Source organism: Protopterus annectens, chromosome 16.part0 (genome assembly GCF_019279795.1).
Source record: "Protopterus annectens isolate FY-2018-M chromosome 16.part0, PAN1.0, whole genome shotgun sequence".
NCBI classification, from domain to species: domain Eukaryota; kingdom Metazoa; phylum Chordata; order Ceratodontiformes; family Protopteridae; genus Protopterus; species Protopterus annectens.
Genome location: NC_056750.1, coordinates 16,603,346 through 16,618,096, shown reverse-complemented (window position 1 = coordinate 16,618,096; position 14,751 = coordinate 16,603,346). Strand labels below are relative to the sequence as shown.

The 14,751-nt window shown below is 43.1% G+C and overlaps 1 protein-coding gene across 2 annotated transcripts in view; it reads left to right on the top strand.

The window, feature by feature from the left end:
- Positions 1-14,751, top strand: part of LOC122791001 (hamartin-like) — a 1,885,581-nt gene that overhangs the window by 370,802 nt on the left and 1,500,028 nt on the right. For both annotated transcript variants that reach the window (XM_044058745.1, XM_044058744.1), the window contains exon 4: positions 11,365-11,543. In XM_044058745.1, the coding sequence (XP_043914680.1) occupies positions 11,365-11,543 (179 nt within the window). The remainder of the gene's footprint in view (positions 1-11,364; positions 11,544-14,751) is intronic.

The window sequence follows — 14,751 nt, the reverse complement described above, 5'->3', positions numbered from 1 at the left end:
GCCTGCGACCATACATGAGTCTGCTTCAGGACAGCTCACTCTTGCTGGTCCCCATTCTGTCCCCTTGCTGGGGTCCCTCCCTCTTCCCTTTCTCTCCTGGACTCTCCAGAGCAGGAAGTGCCCAGTAAGAGATGTTGCAAGAGGAAGTACTTGGGCTCTACTAAAGAGTCACTTACGGAGGATACTGACCTTGAAGGAGGGGGGGCGGGTCCCTTAAGTATCTGCATAGTGACACCTCCTTTGGTGATATTTTGGAGCTTCTTCACCAGCATGGCAGATTGACCACCAAATCCTCTTCTCCAAAGGATTGAGCATTTTTGGAGGCCTTTGTGGGGGGCTCTTCCACACCCTGGGTGATTCCCTTTCAGGACGTACTTATCGACCTGGTGTCTTGTAGGAGAGTGGAAGGAACCTGATACAGTGGAAGTTCTCCCCAAGTAGCCAGATAAAATCCTTGCCCCACCCAAGCTTTGGCTACACTGCAGTAAAGGAAGGCTGTGAATGCTATCATGGTGGTGGCTGCCTCTGAAAAGGACATTTCAGAGGTGGGTTCCTCGGTCCTCCCTCTAGATAAGGAATATCAGGTGTTAGACTCTTTAGGGAAGCACTCTTATGCCTCTGCTACATTTGCTCTGAATGCTGTTAACTGTCTTTGTCACTTGACAAGACTTCAAGGTGATGCAATATCTGAAGTGTCAAGGAACATCAAGACACAGCAGACTCTGGAGACTTAGACTGCTATTGCCAATATTTCCATGAGGCTAATTTCCAATCAGCCGATGGAACGTCCTGAGCTACTGGCATTGTCAAACTTAGGTGAGGTTGTGAACTTTGCAGACTGCTTCAAGGCATGCTGTATCAATACCCTCTTTGATGGTTTCTTACTCTTTGGGCAAAAGATTAAAGACACCTTGGCTAGGAATGAGCTTGATGGAAAGACTCCATCTACCATATGAGTACATTTTGCTACCCCTCAGCAGACCTCTTCATAGAATCAGGGGCGTGGCAAATATCTCTTTTTTTTTTTTTTTTTTAGGAAGTCACAGCACTCTTCCAGAATGCTCCTTTGAAGGTTTTCCCTCTCGGGGGGGGGGGGGCTCCGACCTTGTGGCAGAGGTAGACAGCAGACCCAGGTCTTCCATGGAGCATTCTCCCAGAAGCCCATTCAGAGATCCTGAAGGATTGCCTGACTGTCATGCCCTAGAGGAACTGGGGGGGGGGGGTCACTTGGCTTTACGCCTAGAAGCCGGGGAGGCTATCACTTCAAATACATGGGAGTTAAAGTAATATCCAGAGGCTATTCTATTCCATTTTTAGACGTTCCACATTTCAATCTCAGATGTCTGCTGGATGTTACACCCTGTCAGAGAGAGCAGGCAGTCTTAAAAATTCAGAAGTTGCTCCACCAGACCAACAAGGATCCAGTGTCTATTCAAGGTTCTTTTTGGTAGAAGAGATGAACAAGAACTAGTCTTAGGCCAGTCTTGGATTTGAGCAAATTGTACCGTTTTGTAAAACAGATCAAATTCTGGATGGTCATGGTGTTGTCCATTCTACCTCTGCCAAGGAAGAACAGCTGGATGTCCTGGATAGACCTCAATGACACCTATAATCATATAAAAATAGAAGGATGTTCCAGGATATTCATGCACTTCTCGCTGGAAGCTGATCATTCCGAATTCAAGGCACTGCCATTTGGTGTCACCACTGCTCCAGTATGTTCACCAAGTGTGTGGCAGTTGTAGCAGCCTGGCTGCAGCAGCAGGGAATGATTGGCTCCTCACTGTCTCCAGAAGATCGTCCCTAATCACAGCCAGGGATACCTTTCTCCAGATATGTGGTTTCTTGGAGATCACCACTATTTATAAGACATCAAACCTTCATTCTGTCCAGACACTGGATTTTATATTGAATACCATATCCGAAATTGCCAAACGTCCAACTTCCAGAATAGCCAGCCATTGATCTCAGGCATTTTCTTTGCTTTCTTATGAAAAACTGTCTGTGCGTACTCTTCTAAAACTTCTAGTCAAATGGTCTAGTCTCTCTAGCAAGGTACTTATATGAAGGCTCTGCAAAGAACATTTGCAGTGCAGTGTTCCTATTTGACTTATCTAGTGGATTTCTGCATAATATTGACATAGTTTTGTCACAATCGAGTTCACTGTTGGTTGGAGTCTCCATCCGTGGCCATCAGGAGATAGTTTGTTCTTCCCCCTGACGTCACTACAGACACCTCCCTTCCTAGGTGGGGGAAGGTGCATTTCAAAAGGAGGACAGTTCAAGGGACATGGTCTTCATTGGAGGCCAACCTTCACATCAATGTCTTTGAGATAAGAGCTGTCCTCCTTGCATTGCAGTCTCTCCAAGAGGGTCTCCTGACAGTGTGAGTTTGATGAAGACCAATAATATGTCGTTTGTTTGGTATCTGAGCAAACTGGGGGAACCCAGTCTTACCCTCCATGTTGAGGGCCATGAGGGTTTGGACATGAGTAATTTCTAATTGCAATGTACATCCAGGGAAGTCAAACATTTTGGCAGATATTGTAAGCAAGAACATTCTTCCTCATGAACGGTCTCTGAATCTGAAGGTAGCCACTCAGATTTTTCAGCACTGGGGCACTCGTTGTTGTGATCTATTTAATTCACCCTCCAACACCAACTGCACCAGCTATTATGTCTTAGCCCCTCCTCAGGAACAGTCACACACAGATGCTGTCATGTATGCTTGGCCCCTTCTTCTCCTGTATGCATATTCACCAGTTCCCTTAATAGTAACGTTCCTTCAGAAGGCAGACTGCTCAAGAGTGACTGTGATAGTTCTCTCTCCCTTTTGTCTCCATCAGCTGTGGTCCCCCTTCCTCTGTCCTCTTCTGAGATACATGCCTAGGTTTTGGATCCCTTTCTAGATCTCATTTCCCATCCAGTGGACTTGGACATGCCCAAACTTCAGACTCTCATTAACTGCTTGGTTTCTTCAGTTGCCTTGATGGCCAGGTACCCCAGGCTTACAGACAGCATTGCACATCTCTTGTCCTTTTCCCAGAAGATGTCTACTAGGAGGGTGTATACTAGTAAGTGGAACATTTTGCTATTTGAGCCAGTTTTCGCTGCTTGGAACCTTTTTCAGCTCCCCTGGAGGTAGTGTTAGACTTTCTTTGGACTTGATCAACCCAGGTTCCAGTTACGCCATGATTAAGGTGCAGTTGGCAGCTGTATTTAATTTTCATGTTTGCAGGGGTATACCTTTGAATGCCTTGAAAATCTCCAAAGTTTTTCTCCAAGGTGTTTTTCCTATTATGCAGTCTTGTTTGGTACTCCATACCTTCCTTGGGATGTACTCTCCGTGCTGCAGGTCGTTGCAGGTCCCCCTTTTGAGCCTTCTGCTACTTTGGATTTGAAGCTTTTATCTTGAAAGACATTGTTCCTGATGGTGGTTGCTTCTGCCAGGTGTGTGTGTGCCCAAATTACAAGCTCTTTATGCTGTTCCCTCATATCTGGTTTTCCATAAAGACAGGGTGTTTCTACGCACAGACCCTTCATTTTTTCCAGAGGTGCCTACTGAAAATGATCTAAATCAGTGTATTTGCAATGTTTCTATTAAGGATGTACATAGACTATTGAGATTCGATTTGAACAGGACTAAGCCTTTCAGGAAGTCTGACCATTTGTTTGTTTCCTTTTCAAAGTTTAGATTGGGCAAACCTGTGGAAGGTACACTATCCAAGTTCCTTTTTTTATACTTTGAGAGGTAAGACCTTGTATTGCAAACCAAAAGGTCATTCCATCAGAGCTATGGCTACTTATACAGCTTTTTTCTCCAGAGCGTCTCTATATATGTGTGGCTGCTACTTTGGTAGAGCCTCCCACATTTGGGTCTCACTACAAGCTGGACATTCAGTCTAGGTCCAAGGCTTTATTTGGTTCCACAGTATTGTGTAATGTCCTTCCTTAGAACCTCCCAGAGGTGTTACTTGGCTGGGGACTGTGTCCTGCAAGTTGAAGTCAGACAGAAAAGACTGCATCAGATATGAAAGTTATGTACTTACCATAATAATTGTTCCATGTTATCTTTCTCTGTCTGGTTCCACTTTCCCTCCCTCCTCTCCCCACCTGTATGGTGAGTTTTTCATCCTAGATGATAGAGTGGGAGAGGTTATTTTCCCTTTCTGTTCGGGTCCTAAGTTTCTCCTCAATTAGCCTGGTGCTTTATATAGGTTTGAAAAGAGCGGGGAAAATTTAATCTGTGATATTCTTTGGGAAATGAGGCATTGTGGAGAGGGGAGGCAGAACTTGGTGAGCTGAAGTCATGAAGAAATGGCTGGCTTAGGATCCGATAACCTAGGGGTTGAACCAGACAGAGAAAGACAATACAGAGCATCTGTATTTAGTGGTATATTAATGGTGATGCTGATTAAGTGATCTGTTTAGAATTTAAAAAAAAAAAAAAAGTTCTTTGTAATACCCCTGATCTTGGTATATTGATTATGTAATGGTTATGAAACCTCACAGTTCTTTTTACTAACTGCTTGACTGAAAACTTTTATATATGCCATTTCAACAAGGAGCTTGGGAATTCAGGAGTAATTCTATTCCTAAGCTGGTTTCAAACAGAAAATGGTGTGGTAGGTGCATGTAAACTGCAGCTGTGTGTGCTATACCTAACAGAAGTAGTGAAAGTTAATATAATGCCTGCATTGGTAAATCTAAGAACTGTACTAAACACTGTTTTGCAGCAGAGTAAGTCTGGCCTGCAGTTTCCACATTGGGGGCACAGCATTCTCATTCACATAACTATTGCATTTTTTACTGTGAGGTTGTACAGCTTTCAAAAATTTTTTATTGTCTTAGAAAGCCATCTGTTTGCACAAGCACTGCAGCACAAACATAATTCCAAGAATGAATACAGCAGTAATGGAGAGTGCAGGAATACTCTTTCTAGCCCCTTTATAAAGTAAATAAATGCATTTGCAATTTGTTAGTTATATCTTGGACATAATTTAGCCTCTATGGCTTTTTGTATTGTAATTTTCTTTAGTTTATTTCAGCTGGATGATGCCTATAGTGCTTCCTGCAGTTGCAGCCTACCTTCGCATCTACGTGTGAAATCTTGCTTGTTTTTGTGTACATTAATAATTTTAAAACCATGCTACATACAAAGTATTAAAATGTTTCATCTTAAAGCTTATACAAGGTAAAAGGATATTAATTTCTGTTCATATTTATTTATATTGCCGTGATCTTTATGATTTTCCAAATATCTCAACAACCATGTAGCACAGACAGAACTGTTTAGCCTCAAATGAAAGCTCTCAGCTGGATGAACAAAATGCTGCTAACATTATGTGTGTAACTTGAGTGGTTGATGACATATTGTAAGTTGTTTACAAAATATTACAAACTCAATAGTTACTGTGTATGTCCTTCATGGATGCATCTGCAGTCATAACAAATGGGTTGTCCTGTCGTCAGGCAGCCCTTCGGTCGGCCGGATTCCAAAGTCTGGGTCCGCTGATGTCGCACTTCACCCGACGTCATCTCTGCTGGTCCTCGGTATAAAGGCATCAGCCGACGCCATTTTCCTCAGTCTTTCTTGCCGCAAGCAGAAGCTGTTCGCAAGTGCCGGTCGGTCAGATCCAGAGATTACTACTACCGAATACTACTTCAAGACTTCTAAAAGCTAAGTACCCGTAGACTCTTTCTTGCCTCAGCCGATGTCAGAAAAAGTCAATAACTGTTTAACTTGTGGGAAACAAATACCTCATAAAGATTTCCACTCTTACTGTCTGCCTTGCTTAGGCCCAGACCACAGCAGCCTGTTCGGCCTGTGCTTCCTTCAACCGGCGTCGGAGTTTGCTGAACAGTTTTCGGCTCAGATTTTGCGTATTATGCCGTCGGATCCTCCGACTACCCAAATTGTTAAAAAACGCAAAGAAAAGACCGACACTCGCGGTCCGCGGTTTCGCCGAAACCACGGTTAAGCAAGCATGAGTGTCTCGGTTTCGCCGAAACCGAGAAAACCGGTCAATCTTCAGCCAATCCATGACTACTACTGAGGCTCCTGCTACCTTAGTTGAATCGGCCTCAGAAATTTTGCCTACAACTGTGGTTCCTAGTGATTTATCAGACACCATCCCTTTGGATGTCTCTACCCCAGCACGTGGTGCTGCTAGGCCTCCTGCAGCCATGTCTATTAAGGCCTTTGCGAGGGCTAAAGCAGCCAAATCTGTTAAATCAGTGCCTGTTAAGCCCCTCACACAGGCCCACTTCTAGTTCACAAATGCTTACTCTGGCAGAAGATTTAATATCCTTAATTAAGGGATCCCAATCTCACCCAGACAGGGCCTCTCAGCCCCCAGAAAAGAGACCTAGAGCAGAGCCCCGAGCCAGTGTCCTCTGATGATTCTGCGGATGACTCAGACATTACAGACCAGCCAGAGGCTCCTTTTCTACTTATGAAGACTCGATGCTGAAGAATCCATTCCAGCTGCCTCTCCACCAGAGGAATTTTCCTTTGGGGAAACCTTACATGCCATGAGAGAACAATTCCAATGGCAGGGACAAGATTTCTCAGATTCAAGAAAAGGCTTAGGACTTTTCTGCACTTACCTCAACATAGGCCCTTAGCTATACCTCCTGTACTGCCTGTTGTGGACGATGCATTTAATGATGTTTGCACTGCTCCTGATTCTTACCTCCAGCCCCTGCCAAACCAGATAGATTTTACAGGGTGCCAGACACTCATCACCACCTATTCAAGGCCCCACTTGCAGATCCCAACTATATCCCAGGGGCCTAAGGCAGTAGCCTCGACCACATCAAAACCCTATTCCTTCTGAAAGGGAATCCAGGTCCTTAGAGATGGGGAAAAAGTTTACACCTCTGCTACTCTCTCAGCTAGAGCTTTAAACTGTCAGTTTCATATGATCCAATACCAAGAGTTTATGCTTGATCAGTTAACTAAAACTGTCCTCTGATGAATCCTTAGATAAGAAATATGTATTAGAAATGGTGAATAATATCCAACAGGTTAGTAACCATTCCTTAAAATGTGGCTATGATGCACTGGAGGCTTCATTTAGATCAGCCATGACTGGCACATTGATAAGAAGGCATGCATGGTTGAAAGAACAGGTCTTACCGGATCATGTTAAAGCAAAGCTGTTAGATGCTCCTATGGATAAGGCCAGTCTATTTGGTACACCTGCCCAGCAAGTAATGAAGAAAATGGAAGAAAAGGCAAAATCTGTACAAACAGTTAAAAATTTCTTACAGGTTCAGCCCCCAAGGTTTAGCAGGAACTGGCCTGCCAAAAATTGGTCCTTTCCAGACTCCACAAAATCCCAAACTGGCAGGAATAGACGCTCTAGAGGCAGAAATCAATCCAGAGGAGGTGCCTACAGAGGACGACAGTGGCAAGGCAATAACCGAGGCACAGACACAACCACTGCCACTGCAACAGGACAATCACAGTGACTTGGCTTTGACACCGCCTACCAGGGAGCAAATAGCAGCACCTTTAGGCGGAAAGTTAGCCTTATTTTCGAAAAATTGGCACTATATCACAAAAGACAAGTGGATTTTGCAAACCATAGACCAAGGATACCGTTCCACTTCCACACCTTACCAGTAAAAGAGGAATGCCAAACCTACCCCCAAATCAAAAATAGAAGCTCTACAGCAGATAGCTTAAATTAACAAAGATGAGAGCTGTGGAAAGAGTACCAATAACAGAACAGGGCAAAGGATTCTACTCCAGACTCTTCCTAGTACCAAGAAAGAGAAAAGTTGGAGACCTATTCTCGACCTGTCCGCCTTAAACACATAAATCATTGTCCCAAAATTCAAAATGCTGACCCTACAGCAACTTCTTCCCATGCTGGGCAAGGAGTGTTGGCTGGTAACTCTAGATCTCAAGGAGGCATACCTGCACGTCCCCATTCGACCAAATTGCAGAAGATACCTCAGATTTCTTGCAGGATCAGAGCATTATCAATTCTCAGCATTGCCCTTTGGCTTATCTACTGCCCAGAGTGTTCACAAAATGCCTGGCATCAGTAATCGCTCACTGCAGACTACAGGGAATCCAAATTTATCCATACCTGGATGACTGCCTGTTACAAGCGGACAACAAAAGCAAGCTGACAACAGATTTACAAAGGGTCATTTACTTGCTACAAGCCCTGGATACACAGTCAATTTACAAAAGTCAAGGCTGATACCATCCCAAACAAGAACATTCTTGGGCGGAATTGGACACAGTAAAACAAATGGCATTCCTAACTGCAGAAAACAAAAGAACTCCTCTTTACTTCTTGGCATTAACAAAGCAGAACAAACTAACAGCAAGAAAAGTTCTGCAGGCCTTGGGCTTCATGGCATCATGCATAATCTTGGTCCCACATGCCAGACTGCATATGAGAAAGCTACAGTGGTACCTAAAGAATTTATGGTCTCAGCACAGGCACAGCTTAGAAACAGAAATCCCACTAATCCCATGCCTAAAACAGGAGTTCCTATGGTGGGCTCAAGCAAGCCAGTCAAACCCAGGCTTGCCCTTCCACAACTTTCGAACAAGCCAAACCATCACAACGGACGCCTCAGACCTAGGATGGGGGGCGCACATGCTGGACAAATGCATACAAGGATTGTGGACTCAAGACCAGTTGCACCTGCACATAAACCAAAAAGAAATGCTGGCAGTAAAACTGGCAATCCAAAAATTCAGACCATTCCTCAAAGAAGGCCATTTGATGATAAGGACAGACAACACCACAGTCATGTGGTACATCAACAAACAGGGAGGCACTCATTCATACCCCCTATGCAGAATGACTTTGGACCTTTGGAATCTGGCCCTCAGCTACAACATCCAGTTACAGGCAATTTTTGTGCCAGGAAAAGAGAACACCCTAGCAGACATGTTAAGCAGAACCACCTCGGATGCTCACGAGTGGATGCTACACCCGGACATCTTCAAGGCCATCACAAAGAAACGGGGAATGCCACAAATAGATCTATTCACCTCCCCACTCAATCACCAGCTCAAAAAATTCTGCACAAGGACATTCCACCCACTTGCATGGAAGGTGGACTCTCTATCCTTCAGCTGGAAAGGCCTGACAGCATATGCATTTCCACCTCTTCCCTTGATGCACAAGGTACTACTGAAAATCAAAGAGGAACGTCCAAGGATAATACTGATAGCTCCGAATTGGCCAAGACAACACTGGTACCCATTGCTGAGGAGCATGTCTCGGGAGAGAATGTGGTCAATACCCCTGATGCCTTTGATGTTAACTCAGAACAACTACAACATCATGCATCCAAACCTAAAAACCTTGCAACTGACTGCCTGGAACATCACATAGCAGCAACTAACCCAGACTTAACCCAGGGTTAAAGACATTATCCTTGAAGCCCGCAGACCTTCAACAAGAAGGAACTATGCAGGAAAATGGAAAAAGTTTTGTCATTTGGAGTTCTGAAAGAGGAAAAGATGTGTCGAACATAGATATTGCTAACATTCTGGAGTACTTGGCAGAGCTTCTACATACAGGCCTGTCCTATTCCTCCATCAAGATACATGCATCAGCTATTTCAGCAGAATACAGCTTCGATCCACCTGTCTTTTCGCATCCTCTACACAGGCAGTTCCTCAGAGGGATCAAGAATGTAAAACCTCCTAGGAAACCACCATTACCAGCATGGGACTTGAACTTTGTGCTAGAAAAGTTGACACTCCCTTCGTTTGAACCAGCAGCAACAGCAGATCTGCAACACCTGTCATGGAAAACTGCCTTCCTACTGGCAATTACCTCAGCAAGGAGGGTTTCGAACTACAGGCCTTAATGGCAGTGCAACCCTTCCTAATCTTCCATCAAGATAGGGTGTCCATGAGAACTAATCCTACATTTATGCCTAAGGTGGTATCCAGAGTGTCTTTAAACCAGGCAATCCACCTACCTACCTTCTTTCCCAATCCACAGAACAGGGGGAAAGACTGCTGCATACCTTGGATGTACATAGGCAGTTACGCTACTACCTGGACAGAACCAAAAGTAACAGAAAAACTGACCAGCTTTTAGTAGCCTATGCAACAGGAAGGGAAGGAAAAGCAATTTCCAAACAGGCAATCTCCAAATGGATAGGAAATTGCATAAGATTCTGTTACTCCTACCATGGAAAACCAATTCCACAGAACATAAGACCTCGTTCTACAAGGGCTACAGCCACTACCACAGCTTTCTTACGAGGAGTGGCAACCAAGGACATTATTGAGGCGGCTACTTGGACCTCCGTGCATACATTTGCCAAGCATTATAATTTACCTCTATACTCTAGATCCAGAGCAGGGTTTGCCACTGCTGTACTGCAAGGGATCCTAACTACACCATAAATTTTCTTCCTCCACCCCTAGTTTGGCTATGGTATTCTACCCATTTGTTATGACTACAGATGCATCCATGAAGGACATAGTACAGTTTTGTACCTACCATAAATGTAGATGTCCGAACTGGATAGCATCTGCAGTCAGGATTACCCACCCTCCTTCCCCTCTGTGGTACTCCTAGGGTATTTACCCTCCTAATAGCTAGCTGGGGGGGGGTCTCTTATGGTGTATTTGTTTGTATATATGTACATACATGCTTATTTTTTGTGTTTGCCTTCTACTTTTTTGGAAACATTGGCATTTATCCAAAATTTAGCCTTCCAAGAGGGCAACTGGCATCTGGGGCAAGAAACACTGAGGAAAATGGCGTCGGCTGATGCCTTTATACCCGAGGACCAGCAGAGATGACGTCGGGTGAAGTGCGACATCAGCCGGACCCAGACTTTTGAATCCGATCAAGGGCTGCCTGACGACAGGACAACCCATTTGTTATGACTGCAGATGCTATCCAGTTCGGACATCTACATTTATGGTAGGTACAAAACTGTACTTTATTGTGACTTACAAAATTCACTTTAAAATGTACAACATAAAGAATACCACCACTTTAAAAAATGTTTGTGCTGAAGAATTTGCCATTTACACTTGTTTAGTCACACCTGTGGTTCCAGAGATATTTGAAATGAGGACACAATTTGATTCTGTCAAAAAGCTTAGGCTCCATCCATTGGAAACTATGGTGCACTCTTCCAGAGCTTCGTTGGAGCGAATGAATTAAGCATGTGGGGTTTTCATATGTAAACTTCAACATCAGTCCTGATGTGCTTGCTGGTATGTCATTCAGTGTGGTGTGGACAAGTTAATTTCTTGCTGGGCTTCTGTTGAAGCATCAGAAGTGGTTGCTTTATGGAGAAAGAAGTAAACAGATTTCCATGTGCATCTTTTTTAAGTCTTTTATATCCTCTGTATAGGTGGAAGAGATTGGAAACCCACGATATTGTTATTGAATGTGCCAAAGTCTCCCTTGATCCAAAGGAGTCATCATGTGAGGAAGGTTACACCACAATGCCAGAACATTTCTGTACGCACCTTCAACACAGACAGCTGGATCCAAGTGCCAGTCCTTTCACTGATAGCCAGAGCAACTATGGTAAGAAGGAACTTTCACTTGGAGCTATCAGCAGGTTCATCAGAATTTACTTTATTTACGGGAATGAAAAGTGGTTTTATTTAAAACCTCCATCACTGGTGATTGTCTGTTCTTGCACAACACACACTGAATGTTTTCTGTTTCCCTGGATCACACACTAACATCAGGACCCCTGTATAATGGGGTTTGATAGGCACAGGTTTTAATGTGAATATGATTTATGTGGCTGTACTGTATGCTTGCCGATACATGCACTGGCTATTCAGGAGAGAAATTCTCTGGAAAGTATTGGAGTTGTTTCAGCTTTTGTTATCTATGGGCACAAATTCATTCATTATTGGTTTCTGTTTGCCACCAAACGTTTGCAGTACTAGTGCTGAAGCTGTTGAAATTAGGATTGATCTTTGCAATATTCTTCCTAACGAGAACATGCCAGCGTTAAATTATGTATTCATTTCACGTGAGGCTGATTCCTCAGAGACGGAAGTATGGTGGCTTATATTAACGCTGCCATGTCTTTTTGATTATGCTGTTTACTTGTGCTCTGTTGTGGTCATTTTTCTTCGCCACCTAGGACATCAGTCCCTCCATCGTGAAGTTTGTTGACATTTCCTTTCACTTTTTTGTTCATAATTCAATTTTGAAAATTTTTTAAAATTAATTAGTCCCATACATCATGGTAAATACTTTACTGTACATCATGGTAAATACTTTACTGCGGTGGTGGTGCTGCGGTAGCGTTGTCGCCTCACAGTTAGACGTTGCCCGTTCGATTCTCAGTTAGAGCATCTTCTGTTTGGCGACATGCGTGAATGGGCATTCCTTCGTTGAAGGTTGTGCGTTAGGCCCTGCAAGCCAGCATGTAAAAATCTACTGCTAATCATTAGCGGACCGGAGTTCCGCTGTGGCGACCCCTAACCGGGAAAAGCCGAAAGACACAAGCAAACATCATGGTAAATACTTTGTAATCAAAGACACAGCAGGTCATTGAATACAAATTCTTAAACTTTTGACCAGTTTTCAGCCTAATTATCTCCTAACATTCATAAATAGGTGAAAAATTTCTGTTTTTTTTTTTTATTTGCATACAGCCCCTTGCCTGTTAACTTGACTATTTCAAGTTTTGAAAGTCTTCTCAGTTAGGTAAATGGATTTACCTTGTACTATTAGGACATTTGCTACAATTCAGTAAAATATTTTTTGTTTTTAATTATATGTGTTCCTTTGAGTTTCTTGATGAAGGTGACTTAATTCCTTTTTTAGCTGAGCATAATTGTATGAGCTCCATTGAGCGACTCATCACAGTTTGTAGCCAGGTTGTGTGCTGCTGAACTTTTCAAATATGAATAATGATTACTAGTACTAGGCAACTTACTTTGTGTTGCATCTGATTAAAAACTTTGTATTCATATATCACTAAAATTACTCAAACTTTGGCAAACATTGAATCACAGTCAGCTCTTTAGTAACTAGTGTGAATGTTTTCAGGCAGTGTCCAAATTGCCTCATAATTACCAGAAAGTACATTTCTCCCCCAGTTTCACTCAGTTTGAAAGAGTAGTAAGTAAATACTTGATGGATCTGGTGGCCATCCTCTCTCAGCACTGCAAAATATATAAGCAAGACAAGCAGACCACCACTACTACACTTATGGTAATCTGGTTAAGAAGTCACTAGCGAAAAACACCAGAAGCCACAAGCAAATATTCAGAAAACACCAAAAACACTGAAGGCGAACTGCCGAGGTACCAGGACGGATGTATTAAATGGATGATCTTTTTCATCCTATTACCGGACTACTTCTTGTTTTTGGTGTTTTCTGAATAAGAAGTCACTAGCCAAGCCTTCTAGAATTAGAATTAAGAAATCTCAGCCAGCAGGTCACACTGATATATAATCAAAACATACTTTGGTGACTCAGAAGAGTGCCTGTCACAAGCCTTTAAGGCCTACAGTGGATTCTAGCACACATTTGAGTAATATAAGACTGCATAGTGAGGAACACTGATAGTACCCTGGTGAGACTTGCCAAAAACTGGGTAATAGCTGACTTTATGGAGCCACGATCCAAGACTTTGTGAGAGCTCTGATCCCTCTATCCTGACAAATAAAGTTGCAACCTGGGGGTGGTCCATGTGGGAGTGAATGACCTTAGGCGCTCCACTCAAGGGCAGATGCAGAAGGGTATGCTTGACCGTACTCAGTATGCAGCAGAAGCAGGAAGGACACTGCTTTTGAGTGTTATTTTGCCATCATGTAGAAGCCAGAATTCAGGGACAAATAATGTGTCAGTAACTGGCTTAGTAGCTGATGTGTTGCATGGCTAGTCTTTTAAGGGCCCTAATGGTTGTTAGCCTCGATTACTAGGGGAATCCACTGTGTCTACTTGGGATGACATGGCTAATGGTCCCTCCTGCTTTGCAGTAAGCGGTCTGCACCTCTCTTACCAGGCTGTTGCATTTTGTAGCATTTGCTGCCTCCCATAGTGTCTTCTTTCTAGTAGAGTCTGCCTACACATCATTCCCATCTGTCAAATTCCAAGTCTGAATACAGTAAAGTGTCTATAGTCAGTTGCAGGAGTCTTAACAAAAATATATCCTCCTTCATCTGAGTACAGTCACCTAGTGGTTGAGATTTCTTAATTCTAATTCTAAGCACATGTACATGTGTAAGATACTTGGATTCAGTGCTTTGAAAGCATCCCCCTGTTTTTGGATTTAGCACCAGTCATGCATTTGGAGCTACAGGCAGCTTCATGGGTTAGTCAGCCTTGTTAGAGATCTGCTTATGTCAATACAGATTTCACATGACCCTAATTTTGAAATTTTGGAAATTCACGCCTCCGTGTACATTCAAATACCACTTCATAGCCAGCTATAGATTCCCCTCCCACACCCCCGGCAAGTCATAATAGCTTCCTTAATGCTATAAGCTATATCTGTATAAATCCTAATACTTTTATTCTATGGGATTTCAGTTACATTGCATTAAACTGTATCAGTTAGACTACAAATAGAAAGTATATGCAGCACTAGTCCAACTGAGTAAATGCAAACTACCCTACAAATAGAAAGTATTTGCAGCCCTACTCCAGTTGTGTAAATGCAAACTACCCTACAAATAGAAAGTATATGCAGCACTAAGTAAAACAATGGTCAAATCACAGTGTAGTGAAGGATTCAATAAGCCAAGTGAAAACCTTTTTACG